A 21,104-nucleotide genomic window follows, 5' to 3' on the forward strand; every position below is an offset into this window, starting at 1 on the left:
ACTTACCCACCAACCTGCCTGCTCTTCTCCTCCTGCTTGTTCCCAACAGGCCCAAGTGCAAAACTGAGGAAACTGAGCTAGCTATTAACTCCTCTGACAGCCTCCACCACCTGTGAGAGAACCACTGAAACCGCACAGGTACTTCAAGACATTAGTACACCTGCATTGTAGTAAAATTTGATCAGACCGGGTTAAGGCAGGAGCACCATCAGCACCATCCATCTACTCCTTCCCGCCCTGGATTCCTCATTTCTCTTCATCTGTAAATGGGAGTAAAAGGACTTTCTCCAGTCAGCTCAGCTAACTTGTAAATAGCAGATCCATTCTACCTCAGTCAAACGGCTTTTATCAATGCTTGGTTGACTACACTTCCTGAACACTCATCATTAACAGCTTTTTCCGTACCACAGTAGTACTTCTCTTGCCTTTGTATAACCCATTCATTGTTTTAAGTATGCACATAAGCAACTTAAAATTTTGAGTTCTCTGAAAAGACTCCACACGTATCAACAAAATGTTACATCCGATTTTTCACTCTCGGCTGGTAATTTAATACAGCATAAAGTTACAGCAAATAATCGGCAGTTAACCTCCCCCTTCATTTTGCACCTATCAGACACCAAAATTTTGAAGCCACCCAGTACTTCAGAAGTCTTAGTAACTGCAGCAAGGAGGTTCTTCCATCTCCAATAATAAGCAAGGCTGATGGAAAATGTAGCCAGTAAACCATTTACTGTACACCAGGTAGAAAATTTGACTTTAAAACTGGATCATCATAACGCATTAGCGGAAAACTAAGCAGTGACATACAGAGGAATAATTCCTGGAAGAATACTTCGTCAAGTCACTGTTTTCATCTTATCAGTGGGTCAATAGCTGTCAGACTGAAGCCTCTACACCAGAAATTACTGCAAATCACTTGCTAATTGCCTGAAGACGTATAATACCAGCAATTCCAATGACCTTGATTTTAAAAATTACTAGATTTATCTGTAGTAACTATTACAGAAGCTAGCATGACTCTAGGAAAAAATTTTATTTACAGATACAGAAAGCACAGAGAAAATATGAGAAAATTAACTAATTTTGAATTATTAGATATTCTGTAGTTCCAAAGAGGCATGTAATTTCTCCTCCCAATTTTAACTGCAACTGGGGTCTTTTGGGGCTCAAATACCAAAACAAGTCTCCCAAGTAATTTCAGATCAAAAATAGCATATAACTAGATGATCCACCGGTCACTTTTTCCCCCAGATACTAGCACAATATTCCTAAGAACCCTAACAATCTTCTGTAGTAATCATGATTGCGTTCTGTTTGAATTTCTAGAACTCATTTAGCAGAGTGTGGAAGCACCGATCTAAATGACTGGCAGGTCTAAATTAAGACTTAACTGATAAAGGAAAAACCCCACACATTTACACAAACCTCTTGCTTTATTTTGTGCTCTGGTTTATGTCACTAACAAGATAGGGATGCCTTAAGTATTGCTGATAAATTTAAACAGTGAAACTTCTAGTCTTTCCCGCGAAACACATGGACATGTTTTCACACTCAGAGGTGCACACGACCAAGCTTTGCAGAGCTATATTTAAGTGATTATGACAATTATTGTCCCAAGTAACCTCTGAAAGATGAATTTTTGTCTCTAATGGTCAAGTTCATACACTGCAAGACATCTGATTTATAGAGGGTGATAGTTTATAGTCCTCTAGATACATGAAAACATTCAACCAGTGGGAATGTAGAGTGCTCAAAATCCCACTGTTTTCCCAGTAATAAACCTTTGCTTTTTCAGTAACAAACCTTTAAACATTAAACAAATGCACATGTAGACTTACGATATCATTTAGGCTAGATGGATAGAAAGAGAATATTCCGTTCATATCTTTTTAAAGAATACATATTTAATAGAAGCACTCACTTATTAGATGGGACAAATGGTATTCTATATATTCAACAAAGCAGAAAATGCCTTGTGGCTACCATGAGTAGCCATAACAGGACTACCTCTTGCCTTTTCATTTTTAAGATCATGTACAAAAGGAAGAATGCAATTCCAGCCTTTTTTTTACTTTTTTAAAAAAATAATTATTTTTCTTTAGAGATAACACACCTACCTCCTTCAGCCAGACTCTCTAAGAATTTAGACATTAAGGTCTCAGATTTCAACACTATTTTTTCATTAAGTATCCATAACACAACTCACCCTTATTTTAAAGGGTTTTTCTTCTTAAGAAACTACCTGAAAATGTGCTCCCAAATAGCCCTCAGAAGCATCGCTATTTTTTCACTGTACTGTGTGAGAAAAGGAAGGAGTATCTCCCCCCACACAAAATATTTAGTTCCATCAGAATCTTTTGGCTGGGATAGAGTTAATTTTCTTCCTAGTAGCTGATACAGTGCTGCGGTATGGATTTAGCATAAGAATAATATTGATAACACACTGATGTTTTAGTCGCTGCTGAGCACTGCTTACACTAAGTCAAGGACTTTTCAGCTTCCCATGTTCTGCTGGGTGCACAAGAAGCCGGGAGGGGACACAGCTGGGACAGCTGACCCAAAGTGGCCAAAGGGATAATCCATACCACATGCCATCATGCTCAGTATGTAAGCTGGGGGAGTTGGCTGGGGCAGGGGGAAGCGATCACTGCTTGGGGACTGGCAGGGGTGTCAGCGAGCAAGTGGTAAATGGTTGCATGGCTTGTTTTTTCCCCTGGGTTTTGCCCCTCTCTTGCACACCCGCGTTGTTTCCCTTTTCATTACATTATTATTATTAAACTGTTCTTATCTCAACCCACGACTTTTCCTACTGTTGCCCTTCCAATCCTCTCCCCCATCCTACTGGTGTGGGGGGCGTGAGCGAGTGGCCATGTGCTAGCTGCCTGCCAGGCTGAACCACAACACACAGCAATAGCAGAAGACACTATATAATTACAGACTTGTTGAGATGGTGAAAGGTCTAAAAAAGTTGTGAACCTTTTAGAAATTGCCAGAGTGATTGCATGCCATCCACAAGTGTTTTAAACTGAATATTACAAGCAAAACAATGGAAGTTACTAATTGTAGATAGAAAGACAACTTCCAATATGCTTCTTACCTTCAATCTTTAGCTACATATTGTCTTAAAGAACAAAAAAGGGAAGGCCAATAGTTTTTCCAGAGCAAAAGCCATGATAGACCAGCTGAGCAGGACCTCTGGTACCAACTCAAACTGCCTTCAAGCTAGCACCAGCAGTGAACATAAACAGGGCACTCTGAGGAATCTCTCTACTCACCTGGCTCAAAAAAACCCCTTCAATTCTGGGCTGATGATGAAATAAGAAAACAAAATCACTAGAAGAACCAGTAAAGACACCACACAGCAATTTATCTCCAAAATTGGCTAAGTGATTCCAGTCACTTTACACTGTATATAAAACGGCAAAGAAACATAGGGACAAACACATAGAGGTTTTAAAAATGGGAAAATACGATTAATTCTAAACCTGACCTTTGACTGTCCTCCACTGCTTGCAGCGGGGTAGAACGCATTCCATGCTTCTTTCTCACCTCTGCTAACGAGTACACACAAGGGGCAGTTACTGGTACAAACAGAGGGATGTGACCACCACTGACCAACATCATCTGTAAGTACAAGGCAGCTTTCTGTGAAACAAGCGCGCATGATCCCAGGACCCAGAATCAGCATCAAGAGACCAAAGGGAACAGGCAAAAAGCCAACTGTACTACTCATAACTGCAACAGGCCAGCAGAGCCCAGAGTGGCCAGGAAAAGATGCCTAACATAAGAAATAGTTCAATGAGTAATTAACACAAAGTTTTCCTACTGGTGATTTTGAAAAGAGATACAGGTGGAGAATACTAGAAACTACTTGAAAGTACCTGGGGAGACAGGAGAGGAAAGTAAATGCCTGGCAGGGGACAGGAGCTTAAGAGGTTGCACAAGTGGTCCCGAGAGCCTGAAGTACTTTTCCAGGATTTGTTATACATCTTGCCAGAGTTGCTCTGTTTTGTCAAACTAGAGCTACTTATCTTTTGCCTGGACAGCTTCACAGATTCCTCAGAGAATTTTTTTGACAGCTCAAACTGTTATTTTGCCATAGCATCACTGATGACATACTAGAGTATTTACAGTAATGAAACTATATTGGCATGATTGACTAATCACCTGGCATTACACTTGTAGCATTTGGGTATACGTCTCAAGAGCCATTCTCATTCCTGCCCAAGGTTCACCATAATGGCATTTACCCTTGCATTAACTCAAACTTGGTCAAAACCTGCTCCAGGGAGGGCCTAAATGCAGCGAGCAGGTTAACGCAGAAAGGGAAGTCATAAAAAACAATTCTTATAATTTCTCACAGGAGATTAAAAGTTTAACAGACTTTTTACTTGAAGAGGAAACACTGAAGTTTGGAGAAAAGATAACACTCTCTTGCAGCTTCAGCAGTTGGTGGAGAGTTAACACTGATATTTACTGATACAGAATAACCCTGATCCTTAGCATACACCAACATGGAATGCAAAACAAAGTGAAGGGAAAAAAATCCTTTAGGAAACCAAACACTCTTCTTGGGTGTGTGTGGGGCAGGGGGGACACAGATGACAGGACGGGGACCCACAAGAACACCCACAACATAATCCACACCAACCATCAAGAAATGCATCCTCCAGCCTAGCCCCCATTTCAATTTCATTTCATTTCCAACTAAGATGTTTGGCTCCAAGTGTAAAAGCATCGCTTTCAGCTCCATAAAAGTAAAATCATCATTAACAGTCTAACGCTAATTGCCTGAAGTCAAACACTACATGCTTTTGTTGACAACTCGGTGATGGAGCCTTATTTGCTATTTTTAAGTTACTCGGAGCACAGAGCATTCTCTTAGGCTGTAACAACAACATCTCAATGTACATTTCTGTCCAGAACAGATTTGGGGCTCACAGAACAAAGCTCATTGCCCCACAGCTCAACCACCACCCCCCAGCTTCCTTCAACACCAACCTGTTTGACTGGGCAGGAGACAGCAGACGCTGCAGATCATGCGCAGCAACATGTGCTGGCTAGCCAGCTTGCTGCTGCCTTTTCAAATGGATTAGGGACCCACTTATAACCGTATTTTCCTTACCAGCACACAGACAAGAGAGAGGTAAGGGAAGAGATGAATCAATTCAACTCAGTTTTTCACTCTACCACCTTTCACGACACTTGAAATAGCACTGTGTCTTTGAAATCTCTCCTTACCACTCAAAAGTTTGATCAAAACAGGTTAATGAGTACAAATGTTATTAAGAAATTGAAGAAAAAGGACAGTCAATGTTAACGGTGATATGCTAAGAAAACATATTAAGATGACAAAATAATATCACATATGCAAAATAAATGCTTATTTCTTCTATTCACCCATGGAAGATTTGCCAGTGTTAAATGTTAGCCCTACTGACTTGAATTCCAGGTTAGTCCTCTCAATTCTAACAATTCTTGATGAACGCTAGCCAAAGCGTCTTTCAAAACTACAAACAAAAGCCATATTGCTTTCTATACCTTTTGCAGCATGAGACCTTATGCTCCATCATTGCTGCATACCTAGCTGTAGGAGCCTTCATTTTAATAACGAAAGGAGCACAATTGAATTATTACACACAGGAAACAAGTCTACAAACTTAAACTAGGTTTCTTTTAGTACTAGCCACACAAATTCACAGAATTCATTGCGTGTGTATAGGCAATGTTAGCCAGAAGCAATGAAATCTTTGAAAGGGCAGGCAGGTGGCATGATGCCAATTTTATATTCCTGTATCCAGGGCCTTCAGATCCCTCCAGCTACTGAGGGCGCGTACATTAAGAGGCTACAGCTCACGACCAGACCACTGACACAGGATGTAGGAAACAGTTTGTTAAGCTTATTATGAGCTATAGCTCTGCCTGATGTTCCTGAGCTCTCGGAAACATTTATTATGGCTCCACTACACCAATTTCCCAAGCATAAAGCTACATCGCTGTACTCTACAACTTGAAGCTGACCAAGCTAGAGGAAAAGATGAATCTTTACCAGGTGCTTGTATCACACTCCTCATTTCTGGGAAGAGAGCCCAAACAAGACATACACATAGTGTCCTCTCTGGTTTGGGCAGAAAACCAGCAACTGCAGAGAAGCCATGCTTCTCTCCAAATAAGAAAACAAATTTCATTACAGTTTCTCTCTTCTACTCTACATTGAAAATAAAATGTTTTAGTTAGTAAGGAGAAGAGGTTACAGACTAAACTGCTTTGATCTATTTTCTGTCTATGATTGAACAGCTGGGAAACAGAGAAAAAAAAAGTAGATGGATATAAAATACAGAATTCTAAGAAACAGGCAAAATTTCCTTAGATCCGGTGTCATCCATTGATGCCCAAAAGATCTCGAAAAACAGCGCCTGTTAGCAGGCATCAAAAGAAGGTAAGATGCGTAAGAGCTTCAGATGATTAGGCTCTCAAGATGAGATTCATGGATGACAATCACGAAAATAACTAAAATTATAGAACCACCACATCCATAGCTATGATTACAAATTCTTAAGTAATGCTGCTGCTTCACTCTCTTTGAATCAAAATGAGTTCCCAACAAGTTTGCATGGAGGTTGGATAAACACTGTTTGCCTCTGCAGATGTTTTAAGTGACATCATCTTTTGCAGAAGAATTCCACAGAAAACCCTCAAGTGATGAGATTTGATCTACTGCTATCACAGAACTGTTTTCTATACAAATAGTTTGCTTTTCTTGTTTCCTTTCCAGCACCCTGAATATCAAAATTCAAAGGCAATTTATATTAAAAGTTTTAATTTATTATTTAAGGCTATGTACGAAACGAGTTCTCGATCACGTTACACCTCTTAATTTCAGTTAAAGTAGCTATTCTTCTAAATACACAGCTTGTGAGACAGAAGACACCTTGCCTTCTCTCAAATCACCTAGATGCAGCCTTTCAGTTTGGTAACACGTTGCTCAGCTTCTCTAATAAACCATTACTTTCATTCCATGAATCTAACAGGTTTTCATGTTTTCAGAACATGAATCGTTCCGCTGGTGTTAGCACAACTCCCCACCATGCAGCAGCTCCACCCCGTGAGAGGCTGAACCTTAACCACCACATCACTGCTTCTCACCTTGGGCCCTGTTTAAGCCGTAAGAAATAATTCCTCATAGACTATTTTCCACTTGGGAAAACATGCTACCAGCAGGCGTTCTGAAAGGTTGTCTTATGCTGGTGCAAAAATGATCTTGCTGTCAGACATCATACTGCTCTTTTTTTTTCTTAAATCCTTGTATTTCAGTGGAAAAGGAAGCCTTTCACAGGGGTGCAGGCTGACATGACGACCTTCCCCTCTTGTGCAGAAAATATTCAGAGCTAATCACTTGCCTTTATCTCCGGCCCAGATTTCAATCATATGGGAAGATGATGTATTTTGAAGTAACAACCTAGCTGCTTTTCCCCTCCTCTTCTTCAGCAAGCAATCATTAGATATCCTTCCTGATCCCTGACCTTTCAGTGTATCTTAAGTCACCACATGCCAATACTACCTTCATACCAAGCTATACACATGTACCTGGCCAAACCACACATAGCTCTGTGTTCAGCACAACTGCCTTCCCAGCAAATACTGGGGATGGAACACCAAACCTCAAAATTACTTATTTACTCCTTCGTTACTACAGGTATTTCCTCCTCCAATTAAAATACAGCTAAAAACTAACCTAGGCTGCTTGTCATCAGCTATAACCAGCCTCTCAGTTTCTATCAAATTAAAGCCTTATAACTTTTTTTTGCACTTCAATCCTTTTTGTTTTCCCAGATAAGCATTTTTGTCCAAGTTTATTTTAATATCCCCATCAATGACACGGACAGTGGGATCGAGTGCACCCTCAGCAAGTTTACAGTTGACACCAAGCTGAGCGGTGCAGTTGACACACCTGAGGCATGGGATGCCATCCAGAGAGACCTATAGAAGCTGGAGAAGTGGGCCTGGGAGAACCTCATGAGGTTCAACAAGGTCAAGTGCAGGGTCCTGCACCTGGGTTGGAGCAACCCCTAATATCAGATATCAGGCTGGGGACGAAAGGATTGAGAGCAGCCCTGAGGAGAAGGACGTGGGGGTACTGGTGGATGAAAAGCTGGACATGAGCCAGCAATGTGCACTCGCAGCCCAGAAGGCCAGCCGTATCCTGGGCTGCATCCCCAGCAGCGTGGGCAGCAGGGCGAGGGAGGGGGTTCTGCCCCTCTGCTCTGCTCTGGTGAGACCCCCCTGCAGTACTGCACCCAGCTCTGGGGCCCTCAGCACAGGAAGGACATGGACCTGTTAGAGCAGGTCCCGAGGAGGCCACAAAAATGATCCGAGGGCCGGAGCACCTCTCCTACGAGGACAGACAGAGAGAGTTGGGGTTGTTCAGCCTGGAGAAGACAAGGCTGCGGGGAGACCTTATTGCAGCCTTTCAGTACTTAAAGGGGGACTATAGGAAAGATGGGGGCAACCTCTTTAGCAAGGCCTGTTGTGACAGGACAAGGGGTGATGGTTTTAAACTAAAGGAGGGTAGATTTAGACTAGATACAAGGGAGAAGTTTTTTACTATGAGGGTGGTGACACATTGGCCCAGGTTGCCCAGAGAGGTGGTAAATGCCTCATCCCTAGAAACACTGAGGGTCAGGTTGGACAAGGCTCTGAGCAACCTGATCTATTGAAGATGTCCCTGCTCACTGCAGGGGGTTGGAATAGGTGGCCTCTAAAGTTCCCTTCCAACTCAAACCATGCTATGATTCTAAGTTACACCTATAGTCTCACAGCTTGTCTTCCACAGCTGGAATAACTACCATATTCCTTCTTCACTCTTCTTTCAAATCTTCCTTAAAACTCTTTGACAACGCTCTGAAAACCTCATTTAAAGTCTGTTTTTCTTCTGGTGAGCAGACACAAGACAAACGGGACTTTTTTTTTCTTAATATTTCCTCACATCTTTATCCACATTCATAACAATATAAATTATAACGTGATCCTACAGACACTGATATTATGTAAAAACCCAACACACCACACAGCATGTTATCAGTGTCCACACCCAACTTGCATGCAGAGTCCACAACTCTCTCAAATGAAGGGCAAATTGCAGTTTTAGTAAACAATGCTAAAACCCATTCCTACAAAATTATTTTTTGTCCTCCAGCAAATTCTTCAGCTTTGAAGAACTCTACAACACCACAAGCAAGACTACTTGGTCGGAAATCTAAAAATAAAACAGTCCTGAAGAGACAAGAAATTGTGCAACATCAAACCAACGGCCAGAAGAGCTGCTACACTCTAATACAGGAGCTGTCAGAGCCTGAGCTAGCTGTATCATGTGTTCATCTCATGGGAAGTCCAGTTAGAAAGACACATTTTTGCCCACTGGTAGCTCAGGAGGGCATCTTTTGCTCCAAGCAGCAGGAGAAAGCTGATCCAGGACACTAACTACTTCCCCCTTGCAGGGAAAACAAGACAAAGTGTCACAGGCAACGGAAGGGGCTGGCACATGCCAAAAAAGCTTGTTTTTACCGACTTTTGTAGTGTGAGCCCTTATGAAAAAAAAAGTATTAAAGTATACCATAACACAGCGGCACTAAGAACTGTCAAAACAAATGTATCCTTAGGCTAAGACAGTCTGAATGCAGACACTACTCATAAATATGTCGAAACCCTTCACTGAATACAGTAGCAGTTTCTTAAAAGAAGATATGAGCTAAGTTTGAACTTGAAAAACATTTTCCATACAGCAGTTTGAACCCGAAATGGCTTCCTTACCCACTGTTTTCTGCTGTCATGCATGCTTTGGCCCACCTAAAAGCTATGCATGTTAAAAGGGTTTTTTTCTTCTATAAGCACTGACCAACTGTTTTGAATGCGAAGTTATTTCAACTTTTTAAACACAAAAGAAGTTAAGCAGCAATCAAAAGTTTGACCTTTTAAAACTAACTGTTCACTGTACAAGTCCATAAAGAATGATTTAAAAGTGTGGATTCCAAAAAAGGTATTGAGAATTTCACTGCTGTTTGGGAAAAGGGAGTTACAGGCTGAGGGGAAAAGGTTTCGTGTGTTCCGTACATGGACATACACAGCATGCATTTCCCTGTCGTTAGGAAAAATATGCTGCAGAAATCAGAAGACTCCTTTCTAAATACTGGGGCCTTTTTCCTGTATTGCAATTTTAGCAAACCAGTGTAAATACTGAAATTTAAACAAAATTTCAGTCATTTCAGACTTTTGAAAAACCAACCACCAAATCTTCAAAGTAGTATCAAGAGTAATGCCAAAGGAAAAAATACTGAGAACAATTATTGCACTAGTTTGAACTTCGGTTACTGACACAGCAAGAAATTCTGTGCATAAAGGGAGAAGAGATACCTTGAAAAGGGAGAAATAATCAGTTGAAGAAGAGAGGACTTGGAGATAAACCCCAGCTACCTATGTACTCAGCACAGCTACTGCCATCTAAACAAACCTCATAATACTGAAATTCTATGGGTATACATATTTTCTGGCAGACCTTTCCCCTTCTCTGCTATCAGTTTCTTAATGCTTTGAGCCAGCCAGAGCACAGCTGCAGTTCTTTTTAATCATGGTTGCTGCCAGCTGTCTCCTAACACAGCCAAACGCTCAGACCTCATTCAGTTTTCCCCAACTTCTGCTCTGGTTTTGGACAGAAAATTACTAAACTGAAATTCTTTCTCAAGAGGTAAATAAATTGCACTCAACAACTCCGCAGAGAAAAAAAGATAAGGTCACTCGCACCCAACTATTATCTTAAATGTCCATGTCACCATTAAACACGAAATAGAAGCTCTATTACAATTTGAAAGGAACACCCTGGCAAATCTTGTTGTTGAATGTAATTATCTAACAAACTTGTATTTGAGAAGTTGAGACTTAACTCTAAAGATAGGGCTCCCCCACCCACATAATCGGGATGCGGAGGCTCTGCAGACACCTTCACTGAGGTACTATCGGCACGGTCTGTTGGGAACAGACCTGAGGACTTGAACTGGCTCCTCTTCAGGGGCACCATTCTCTGCCAATTACTCTATTCACCCAGTATGCTTTTCAAGCAACTAAACACAACTAGGTTCTGCATATTGGGTCATGAAGTAGTTAAGCGCAGTTGCATCCCTTCACTCCTGCACTGCATAAGCACAAGTTATTAAGAAGGATTTCATGTGCCATTTTGATTTGCTACCGACACGTGCATGAGCACCAAGCAAAAAACGATGGCCCTAAGAACTACCTAAAAACCTAAAAGAGTAACAGGCAAGTATTCCCTTACAGCACCAAGAGCAAAACTATTTCCAGAACAAAGACTTGTTTAAATACCAGTACACCGTAACAAATGACAGAAGTGGTATTTCCCTAAACTGAAATAACTGGAGTAGGGAAAGTAGTTATCCCATTTGATACACACACACTATTATAATCATGAAATGCCATACCACCTTCTAAAATTCATCACGTTTTTACTTCAATTTTCCTCTGAAAAAAACAGTACTACATTAATTTCAATGCACAAGCTAACAAATATTCTCAGAACAAAGTTATTAGAATATTTTTTAGAACTAGCACCTCACAATTTGCTCTGCAAGGCCGTAAGCGTTTTTGTACTAAAGCCTGCGTGCAGGTGAATGCTAGTTGGGTTTATGCCTTACAAAATAAGCTTAGCAACTTAAAAAACAAATAAACAGAAACCCACCAAGGTCTCTCAGAAATCCAAGTTAAGTATTGCTCTGTGGGTTTTCACCTTATGCTACTGTGAGACTCCCTCATAAAAAGCTCACCACCTAAGTTGTTGCTTGATATGAAATAGCACTATAATATTTGCCAATGACACAACTTACTTCCTAGCTACCAAGTCCTCCTACCTTAACAAAAGAGACCTAACAGTAACTATTAATACTGAAAATTCTTTTGCTATTTCTACTTTACCTGAACTCCTACTCCCTGTAAATTACCTCTTATGTACAGGATTACTCACGAACATTCTTCTGACAGTATTAAGTCTTGATCAAGCAACATTAGGGTAAGATTATGAGAAGCTTCCCACATTAAGAGCTTCTCAAAGCCTTTAAAATGAGATTGTTACAAGCACCAGCTGAACACTTTTAAAAAAAAGACAGAGACCAGTATGTCATATCATTTAAAATAAAAGATACAGATCCTCAACTGTGTCATACAGCTGCACAACTATTAAAACAACTCAAAAAACTGACCTTTTTAATACCAAACATTAGTTAAAATTAACTGACATTGCATCACCTTCAATTTAATGTCCCAAGACATGGACATTGACGCAGGATAATACATTTGGAGCAGAATTAGCAGGCTGAACTGTAGCTCTCAGCTTGCCCACAGCCATGTTAAATCAGTTTTCACCATATTCTTCACCTTATTTCACCTCAGTTACAACTATCTTCACCATGATAGCACATGCCATCAAGAAGTCTTGAGACCTTAATTCCTGCACTGTCTACTCAGTATCAGGACAGGGACTAGAAAGTTGCACTTAAACTAACAAGCACTTTTACGAACATCAGTACCAACATAGCCTAGTTTCCTATACCTAAGATACACCATCATATGTGGGTTAAGGTTGAGCTCACATTGCAGTCTCTCTCACACTGGGAATATTAATATTGTTCTATCTGCTTGGCTTCCCCCGCCGCCACTCCCCCCCTTCTTTCCTCTTCAGGGACAGCAGAGCTTGCTGTCTCAAGGATCTATAAGCCCTTGGAACAAACCTGGTGGAACCTGGTGGAGTTCAAGAGTCACCAGGAAGGGGAAAATTATTATGGGGAGGGTGAGGTCATGTAATGAGTACAAGTACATACACTGTACCTTAGGAGACTACGCAACAAGAAACCACCTTTTACTGTTACTCAGTTTTTCTCTCCAAGTTCCCTCTTCCCCCATACTCTCCCACTCAAAACTCAGTATAATTAACTCTCTCCAGTTCTGACAGACAGCCTCATACCAAACTTCACTTAATAGTCAATATAACAAAGAAGCCTTTGAAGTACCTACATTTACACTGGCTAACTATACCACTATCTCCAATTGCTCAATGTTCTGAGTGACGTACACAGAGACATTTTTTAATTTATTTTGGATCAGTCTACACACAAGCATAATAGCTGCTTAAACCATCTGGGTTTTATTTCACTAACTGTCCAAAATAAACACCATCACCAAAACTATGGTCTTGGTTTCCTTACCCTTATTTAAAGGCCCTCCTAGGATGTTTTGCAAAGATTCATTCTTGGACGAATTTAATTTCTGAAGAAATCTATGAAATTGTTATCTTCATTGGACTGGGTGTAAACAGAATGTAACATATTCTGAAAGAACAGCATCATCAGATCAAGATCCACCTTGTCCTTCACTACTTCTGGCTGAACTGCCGTCAGTAACAAATACTTCGGGAAAGCATGTGAGAACAGAATTCCTTCAGTAAGCTGTTAAGTAACCTTCCCCTCTGCATCCAGACCACCACCACACTCAGCAGCCAATGATGGACTTACCCACCAAGATTAATCAGCCTCCTTCCTTTTAAAGCTCTATATACTTATGGTAGATATAGTACTGTCTAACAAGGAGTTCTAAAATTTGAATAAGCATCAAATTAAAAAACTTTCTCTGTACTAAATACTGTATTTTATTATCTTCCACTACACTGCAACCAGTAAGCACCAATGACACTGCTGAAGTCTGCTCTTCTCAGCCTTTCATGCACTATGAATTTTCAGAGCTCTACCATATTTTCTCCCCACAGCTCTTACGTTCACCTTTCCAACCCAAAAAATACCATTCTAACAAAGCTTTTCTACATGGAAACCATTTCACTGTAAAGCCTCCTCTGGTACAATCTCTCATTAACAACCAAGGAAACTCATTACTATTTCTTCTCCTTGTAAATATTGGGGGATGAATCTACTCGGCTTCTTACAAAAACTATATTCAAACTTAGCAAAACAAATTGTATTTCCAGACTGAAGGTGGATCACACTTACAGGTAAATAAACTGCAGAAAACCATACAAAAATGAGAAATATTTCAGCAGCAAAAATAAGAGTAACATCAAAAGACAACTACACGTCCCACCAATGTGTCTGTCAAACTACGCTTACAATCAACATTTCTTGGTTTTTCTTCTGTTTTATCACTAATAAAATTATCTCGCAAATAACTGAGCTATGCACATCTTCCACTATTCAGTATCTACTTGCCCACTGTATTACAACTGAACAAGTCCACTCAAGCTTCTGATCCTAGGGTTAACTATACCCGAGAATTCAAAGTTACGTAAGTTCTTCTCATTAAAGGTGATTATGATAACCCAGAGCAAGTCAGTAGGTGTCATCTTCATCAAGGTTCATCTAATGTGGTCTGCTGCCCGATTTTAGCAGCTGTGGTTTAATCAGCCCATTATATGAAAACCTCTAATGAGATATAATAACACCTGATCTTGTCTAAGAATGACTTGAACAAAATTACAGCGATGTTCAGCTCCATGGGATTCGTGAGCTCCCTCTCAAAAGTATTAAGGTATCTCACAAACACTTCAGAGCCTGAAAACAGCCCCTAGAAGACATTTGACAGAATTCTGTCTCAGAGGTCTGAAGCTTCATCCATACAAATTGATAAAGATCTGCTAATTTAAAAAGAAAACATATATATACACACACACCTCTGTGCAACTGAAGTGCAAAAACCTACTTTTTCCATCCAAATAACTAAATAAGGCAGGTTGTAAGCTGTACCTGCACTGGCACAGTAGTAACCCTGCACCCACACTAAATTAAAGCCAGCAACTTAAGAATAAAGTATTCCATTACTACCAGCTCATGGCTCTTCAAAATAATACGTGTTTAAAAAAAACAAAAAAACAAAAAACCCCAAATGCACTGAGGTCCGAACAAATTTTAGGAGGATCATTATTCCAATCTATTCCAGGTGGACTAATGTACTATGTTGAATCTGAAGCACCGTATCTCAGTTTGCAGACATAACAATTAGAAAGCCGAGGACCTCAGACCAATGTTTAAAGTACAGAATGCTTCCCGATGTTTTTAGTTAAACAGCGTATCCTTTACAATTTCTTACAATTGACCCACGGTTTTATCAGAACATTTAAGCAACCCCTGAAAACACAAAGTCTAAATGCAGATGAGTAAAAACCAGAGGACAACAGAACTACCTGGACAGTTGAGTAAACGTACCTGCAGTTACAAGTTTAGCACTGCTGCCTTTGCATTCTCCATCTTCCACGTTTTTGCTTGTGCTCTTTTCTTTTAGGAGAGGAACAGTATTGTCAGAAGATACGCACTTGCTGGGTGCAACGCTTTCTCCGCTGTCTGGCTGATTAATTCTGCTGTTAGCTTCAAGCAGAGGAGTGAAGTCCTCGGACTGAGCAGCTTCACCAGGTTCCAGCTGAGAGGAGCCTTTAGCCTGTGACACATTCTTCGAAGACACAGGAAGAGATTCTTCATCACTGTCAAATCCAAACGGATCCTCTGTTACCTCATCTTCAACTTTAGGTTTTTTAGGAGCTTCGGAAATATCTGGTTTGACACTGGGCCTCTTCTGTCCTAATTTGGCCATGAAGGTGGTTTCTCCCCATTTTGTACTAAGGGTGGTCCGTTTGTTGGAAAACACTTCATCAAACTTGGAGCTGCCGTTTCCTCCTTTCCGGCTGTAGGTCTTTCCAAATCGGGATGTCATTTTGGCTCCTGTTTCATATTCTCTGTTGGAAAAGAAAGAAGAAACAAATTCACCAACTTTTTAGTACAAATGATTGTACTCCATCCTTTATTGGGCCTACGAGCACAAAGCACATACATTTCACACAAGCAACAGATACATCGGCCGCTTCTTTCTATAGACTAACTCGCTTACATGTGAACGTCATTATGTCAAAAGTTTCTGCTATAAGTGATGTATTGACCAACTTAACTTGAAATTCAGTTACTTGCACGTTTATAAAACAATGGCACAATGGATCCTTACTAAAAATCTGCTATGAATACATTACTTTTGGTACTGCTTTGCTCTAATTTTGTATTTTCAAGCATAAATGGCACCGCTTTCATGAAACAGAAAACTAAACAATATTTTCACCACATCTGCACATGCAGCTCTCTGCTAGAGCCCAAGAACACAGCATGGCTTTAAAAAGACTCTTTGTAGTTAACTAAAAAAACCTGTCAGAATACTTCTAGTTACTATAGATATTTTAAATACTAATTAATCACAAATAACGATGACAACTTCACTCCCTGTTCTTCTCGCACACTTGCACTTACTTAGCGAGCATATTATTTGGTAATACGATGCTGTTTATGCCATCTGCACAGTCACGGTCAAAACTGGTACAGAGCAATTCCCCACGAGTAGATCTGATCGATCAAGGGACAGGAACGCAGAGACACTTCTCAATCAATTTCTAAGGACATGGAGGACACCTTATGCCGACCAGCATAAACTGTGATTGTTGACTGGCTGTTACAACTGTAGTCCAGTCCACAGTTTGCTCTCTCAGAAGAGTAAACTTTAAATACAAACAGCTTAAACAGGAACACATTTAAACAGTTCCCAGCGTGTGTTCTAGTCCTACTTTTGTTTAACTCAAGAAGGAAGACAGACCACTTTGTTTCTTTTTCCCAAAACAAATACTTCAAGTACTGGACAAATGACAACATAAAAACAAAACAAACATATCTGTTTTGTAAACCAGCATTTGTCTTTTTTTTTTTTTTTCCCCAAAACATGACTAGGAAACTGAAATTCTTTATAGTCGGTCAGAATCCAATCAAGTCCACCTTTCTCTCTGAAATGACTGTACTGGAGAAAAGTCTGTTAAAAGGGAGGCATTTACTTAAGCTACAGAATCAAAGAAATCCAACTTTGAGAGCGTGAACTGCCTTCATATATAGTAAAGTAGATGACAAATAGCGCTTAAAAACATTAATAAATTTGTCACATGAACTATTTGCTCGAGACAACTGTTTTTATTATTATTCCCCTGAATACGTGGGATACAGTCTTTCTGCCATATTTCAGTTTTCATCTCGACACTCACAGTTTCTCAACCTGAGGTGCCAGACTAGCTTCTGCCAAAATCGCCAGACTGGTTTCCAGAAACGTCATTCTATCTCTTCGCTCGAGCAAAATTGTCTCACTAATAATAGTCTCCCCTTATCAGACCAGGCCAACCTTCACCTATCACACAAGGTGAGCAATTCATCGGGTCATCGATGTTTGAGCAAATTTTAAGTGAATTAGAAGTATCAGATTTGAACTTTGGAAGTTTACCAGACAGATGGTGTTGCAATGCAGAAGAGATACAGGAACAACCACTTTGGGAAACACTCTTCTCCCCAGCAGTTTAGCAGATGGATGGTAAAGGCATATGCTTTTCTACTGACCAGAATTCTGCTGTGAAACACCATTCTGCAGACTGCTGCTGGTTGCTCCAAGTAGGTGTTACTCTTCAATCCATCTCCATCCTCTTTTTCCCCCACAGTGTCACCAGCCTACTCTGTGCTGCTCCAAACACATTAGGTTTTTTTGCTCCCCTGAAGTAGCTCTAATTTCCTATTTTTCATCCAAGATCAAAACTGGAACTTCTCCACATACTTTACAAAACAAACAACAAAACAAATCCAACTTACTAGTTTTATTTTGCTGATGCTTGAAAATACTTATAACAGTAACCAAAATATTTTAGATCAGAAAGGCCAGTGTTTAAAGCTATAGAAACTAAAGTGAAATATTTAACATCTCTGCTTCCATACAACTCCTACAGAAAAAAAATAAAATCACTTCACTCATCACTAGCACATTTTCCTCCCCTAAACCCTGACTCAAAAAAGTACTCCCAACACTACATTTCCAGCACCTGCAAAAATAACGGCGGATTTAAATTATGACTCGTGGCTTGCCATTTTAAGGAGAAGATGACTTCATTTTCAGAAAGCAGAGCTCCTCCATCTACACTTTCCTACTTATAAATAAGCTTAAAAATTAAGACCATCTCATAAGGAGTTTTGAATCAAAAATCTCAAAACTCAAATAAATATTCAATGTGATATAAGCAGGTTAAAAGAGGAGGATCAGAAAAATATAGATACTCTATGGTATAAACTCATATGTTAGGCTGAGATTAAAGATAATCTCGCACAATATAATCAAGAGAACAGGATTTTTACTCTTTACTTACAACTCTCTCTTGCTTTTCACTCAGCGTGAAACAAAAAACTTGGCCCATCTCACTGTTTCCACCCCCCGCCTCTCTCTCCTGCACTGTGCTGCAATATTTGGAGCAGCACAAGAAATGTAAATACAAGCAAAAAACCCGACACATAATTCTCCCGCACTTCCCAGAACGGACTCGGCGGACCAGCTAGATGTGAAAAACCCCGATAATTCCCCAGAAAGCCCATCGGCCGTCCCTGCGCGTTGCTCCTCTCCGCACCGCTCCTCTTACATAATCAAGGGAAAGAAAAATAGGTTAAATGCAGGGAGGCAGAAGAAGCTGATGAAATCCCACGGTGACAGTTTCTTTTTTCCTCCCTTCCCCCCCCCGAGGCGGGGCGGGGGGGTGCTAGCGGAACCGGGTCACCCCACCGTGCACGCCCGGCCACTTCTGATGTCATTTCCCTTCTTCCCCGGCCTCCTCCTCCTCCTCCCCCCCCTCCCCGCCCCGCAGGAAAACCAACCCCCATTACACAAGTCCCCGGCCCGCGGGGCGGCCCGCGCCTCCCGCCGCCCGGGGCGAGCGGCCCAGCCCGCCGGCAGCCGCCGGCCCCGCCGTGCCCGGGTGTGCCCCGGGTGTCCCCCCCCCCGCCCCGGCCCACACTTCACCCCCGAGCAAAGTCCTGTCGCTCCCGCCCCGACAGCTCCCCGGCGGGCCGGGGGCGGCCGCAGTTACCCCTATACGCACACACACACACCCGGCCGGGCCGCCGCCGTGAGCGGGACGTCACCGGGGGCAGCGGCCGGCGGATCCCGCCCGCCAGGGGTGGGGGCGGGGGAGGAGGGGGGAACGGGACCGGGGCCTGTTCAGCGGCCCGCACAGGCCTCGGGGCGCCGGGCGGCCGCCTCCTACCTCGGCGTCGGTGCTGGCGGCGGGGTCGGGCGGGCGCGGGTGCGGGTCCCGGGTCGGCGCCGCCGCGGATGTGCGGCTCCGGCGTCGGTTTCTGGCTGCCGATCTGCCGCCTGCGAACGGCGCGCTGCCGACGGCGGCCTCCGCTCCGCCCCTCCCCGGTACCGGCGCCGGCCCCGGTCCCTCGCGGGGTGGCGCGGGCGTTAGAGCCCCCGGCGCCGCCTCCTCCGGCGCCGCTTCCTCCGCGCCGGGATTATCGCCGCTCTCGGGACGGGGCCCAGGACCATCTCTCCGCCATTTGCCCCGCTCCTTCCGTCACTGCGCGTCCCACGCCCGGCCACTGCTCGCAGCCAATCGCGCCTCGCTTTACTCAACACGGGCGGACGACACCAACGCGCATGCGCCCGCCCCGCCGCTGCCGGCCCGCCCCGCGCGATGCCTGCTGGGAGTTGTAGTCCGCCGCCAGGATGCGGGAGGCCCCGCCAGGCCCCGGCGCGGCCCAAGGCAGCCGGTTGCTGGGCCTGGGCCCCGCTCAGGCGTGGCGCGGCGGGACCCTCCGCCTCCCCGTGGCGGCCTCCGCTGGGGCCCGCGCCCCGAGAGGGGCAGGAAGGGCAGCGCCGCCGCTGCGGGCCTGAAAGCGGGGGCGGCGGGGCCTGTGGCGGGCGGGCAGCCCGGCCCCAGCCCCAGCCCCGGTCCCGAGCAGGCCGCGGGTGGAGCGGGCCCCCGGGTCAGCGCCGGCCCGGCCCGAGGCGGTGGGAGGAAGGCGCCGGGGCGGCCATAGGGAAGTTCAGACCCACCCCGAGCAGTTCGGGGAGGCGGCGGGCGCTGCGCCGGCTCCACGCGGAGTTTGTTAGGCCGAGCAGCGGCCTGGGCCCGGGCAGCGAGCCCCGCCGGTCGCCGCGGCTCTTTATTCGTACTCACAGTGGTGGCACCGTCCCCGGCTTTTACATCCGCCCCGAGTAGGAAACATGCTCCGCGGAGAAGTCCCATGGAACGAAGATAGCACAGGCTGTGAAATAGTGGCTTTCACATCCTCCTACTTCCACAAGCGCTAGCTTACACAAAGCGGTTACGTCCACCCACATACAGTGTATTTATGCACACCTTTGAGACTTTAATTAATGATACGCTCTGTGCAGAGTGAAAATATACTCTGTGGAGATTGTGTCATACAGCAAATACATCAAACAACCATCAAATCCACTATTTTACATTCTGTAAGCAGTATTTTGTAAGATGCTTGTTGAATGGAAAACTTCAGGATGCGCTACTAGAAAAGCAGTGTGTTAAAAAAGAACATTGTACTCACAGGTGTGGTTTGGTAATTTTTTTAAGAGGAGTGAGGAGCTCAGAAAAGAAAAAAATAGCAAAAGCAACACAAAAATAATTCCCCTCTACAACCTTGGAACCTAAAATGGTTTCACAACACACGTGATCATACTAGCCATCTGTCGCCTGAGGAAAGCTTTTAAAATCCAGGTCCCAAATACAAAATGCATTAAAAAAAAATTTAAAGAGAGGCTGATTTCACCACACAGAAGAGGTCAGGGTTGTCTTGACGCTTCTAGTTAAGGAACATTCCTTTTTCCTTAATTTTAGCTTTACCCAATGCAAAGTTACTGGCTTTCAAAAAAGAGATACAAGGCTATAGTTTTCTTTACTGATCCTGTAAGTAAATCGATTTTTGGCCTTTACCCAGTACGTACTGATCTGTTGGTAGCTTTTAGGTGTTGCTTCTGAAGAGCAAACACACTCTGAAACCTGTATACAACTAGTGCTCAAGCAAGTGAAGATAAAATAGTCTGGGCCTTGTGATAAGATATGCAAGCTTGATTTGAGATACGGCTGAGGTTTGTGATGTGTTTCAAAGAAGGCTTACAAGTTTATTTCTACCTAACCACTGGGCTCAGTTATTGAAGAGCTACTGAAAACAGGTTACAAACTTTAA

General features: G+C 42.9%; 1 protein-coding gene across 6 annotated transcripts in view; it reads right to left on the reverse strand.

Annotated features, from left to right (window-relative positions):
• WAPL (WAPL cohesin release factor) overlaps nt 1-20,218 on the reverse strand; it is a 77,429-nt gene extending 57,211 nt beyond the window's left edge. For 2 of the 6 annotated variants that reach the window (XM_075109743.1, XM_075109737.1), the window contains exons 1-2: nt 16,356-16,930; nt 15,273-15,796 (exon numbers count right to left, since the gene is read on the reverse strand). In XM_075109743.1, the coding sequence (XP_074965844.1) occupies nt 15,273-15,796; nt 16,356-16,366 (535 nt within the window). In that variant the 5' untranslated portion in view covers nt 16,367-16,930. Of the gene's footprint in view, nt 1-15,272; nt 15,797-16,355; nt 16,931-17,364; nt 18,637-19,159; nt 19,508-20,077 lie in introns of those variants that run through there. The other 4 variants (XM_075109742.1, XM_075109740.1, XM_075109738.1 and 1 more) reach the window with 4 other exon arrangements.
• Nucleotides 20,219-21,104: the final 886 nt, after the last annotated feature.

The sequence above is a fragment of the Phalacrocorax aristotelis genome, chromosome 14 (assembly GCF_949628215.1).
Source record: "Phalacrocorax aristotelis chromosome 14, bGulAri2.1, whole genome shotgun sequence".
NCBI classification, from domain to species: Eukaryota; Metazoa; Chordata; class Aves; order Suliformes; family Phalacrocoracidae; genus Phalacrocorax; species Phalacrocorax aristotelis.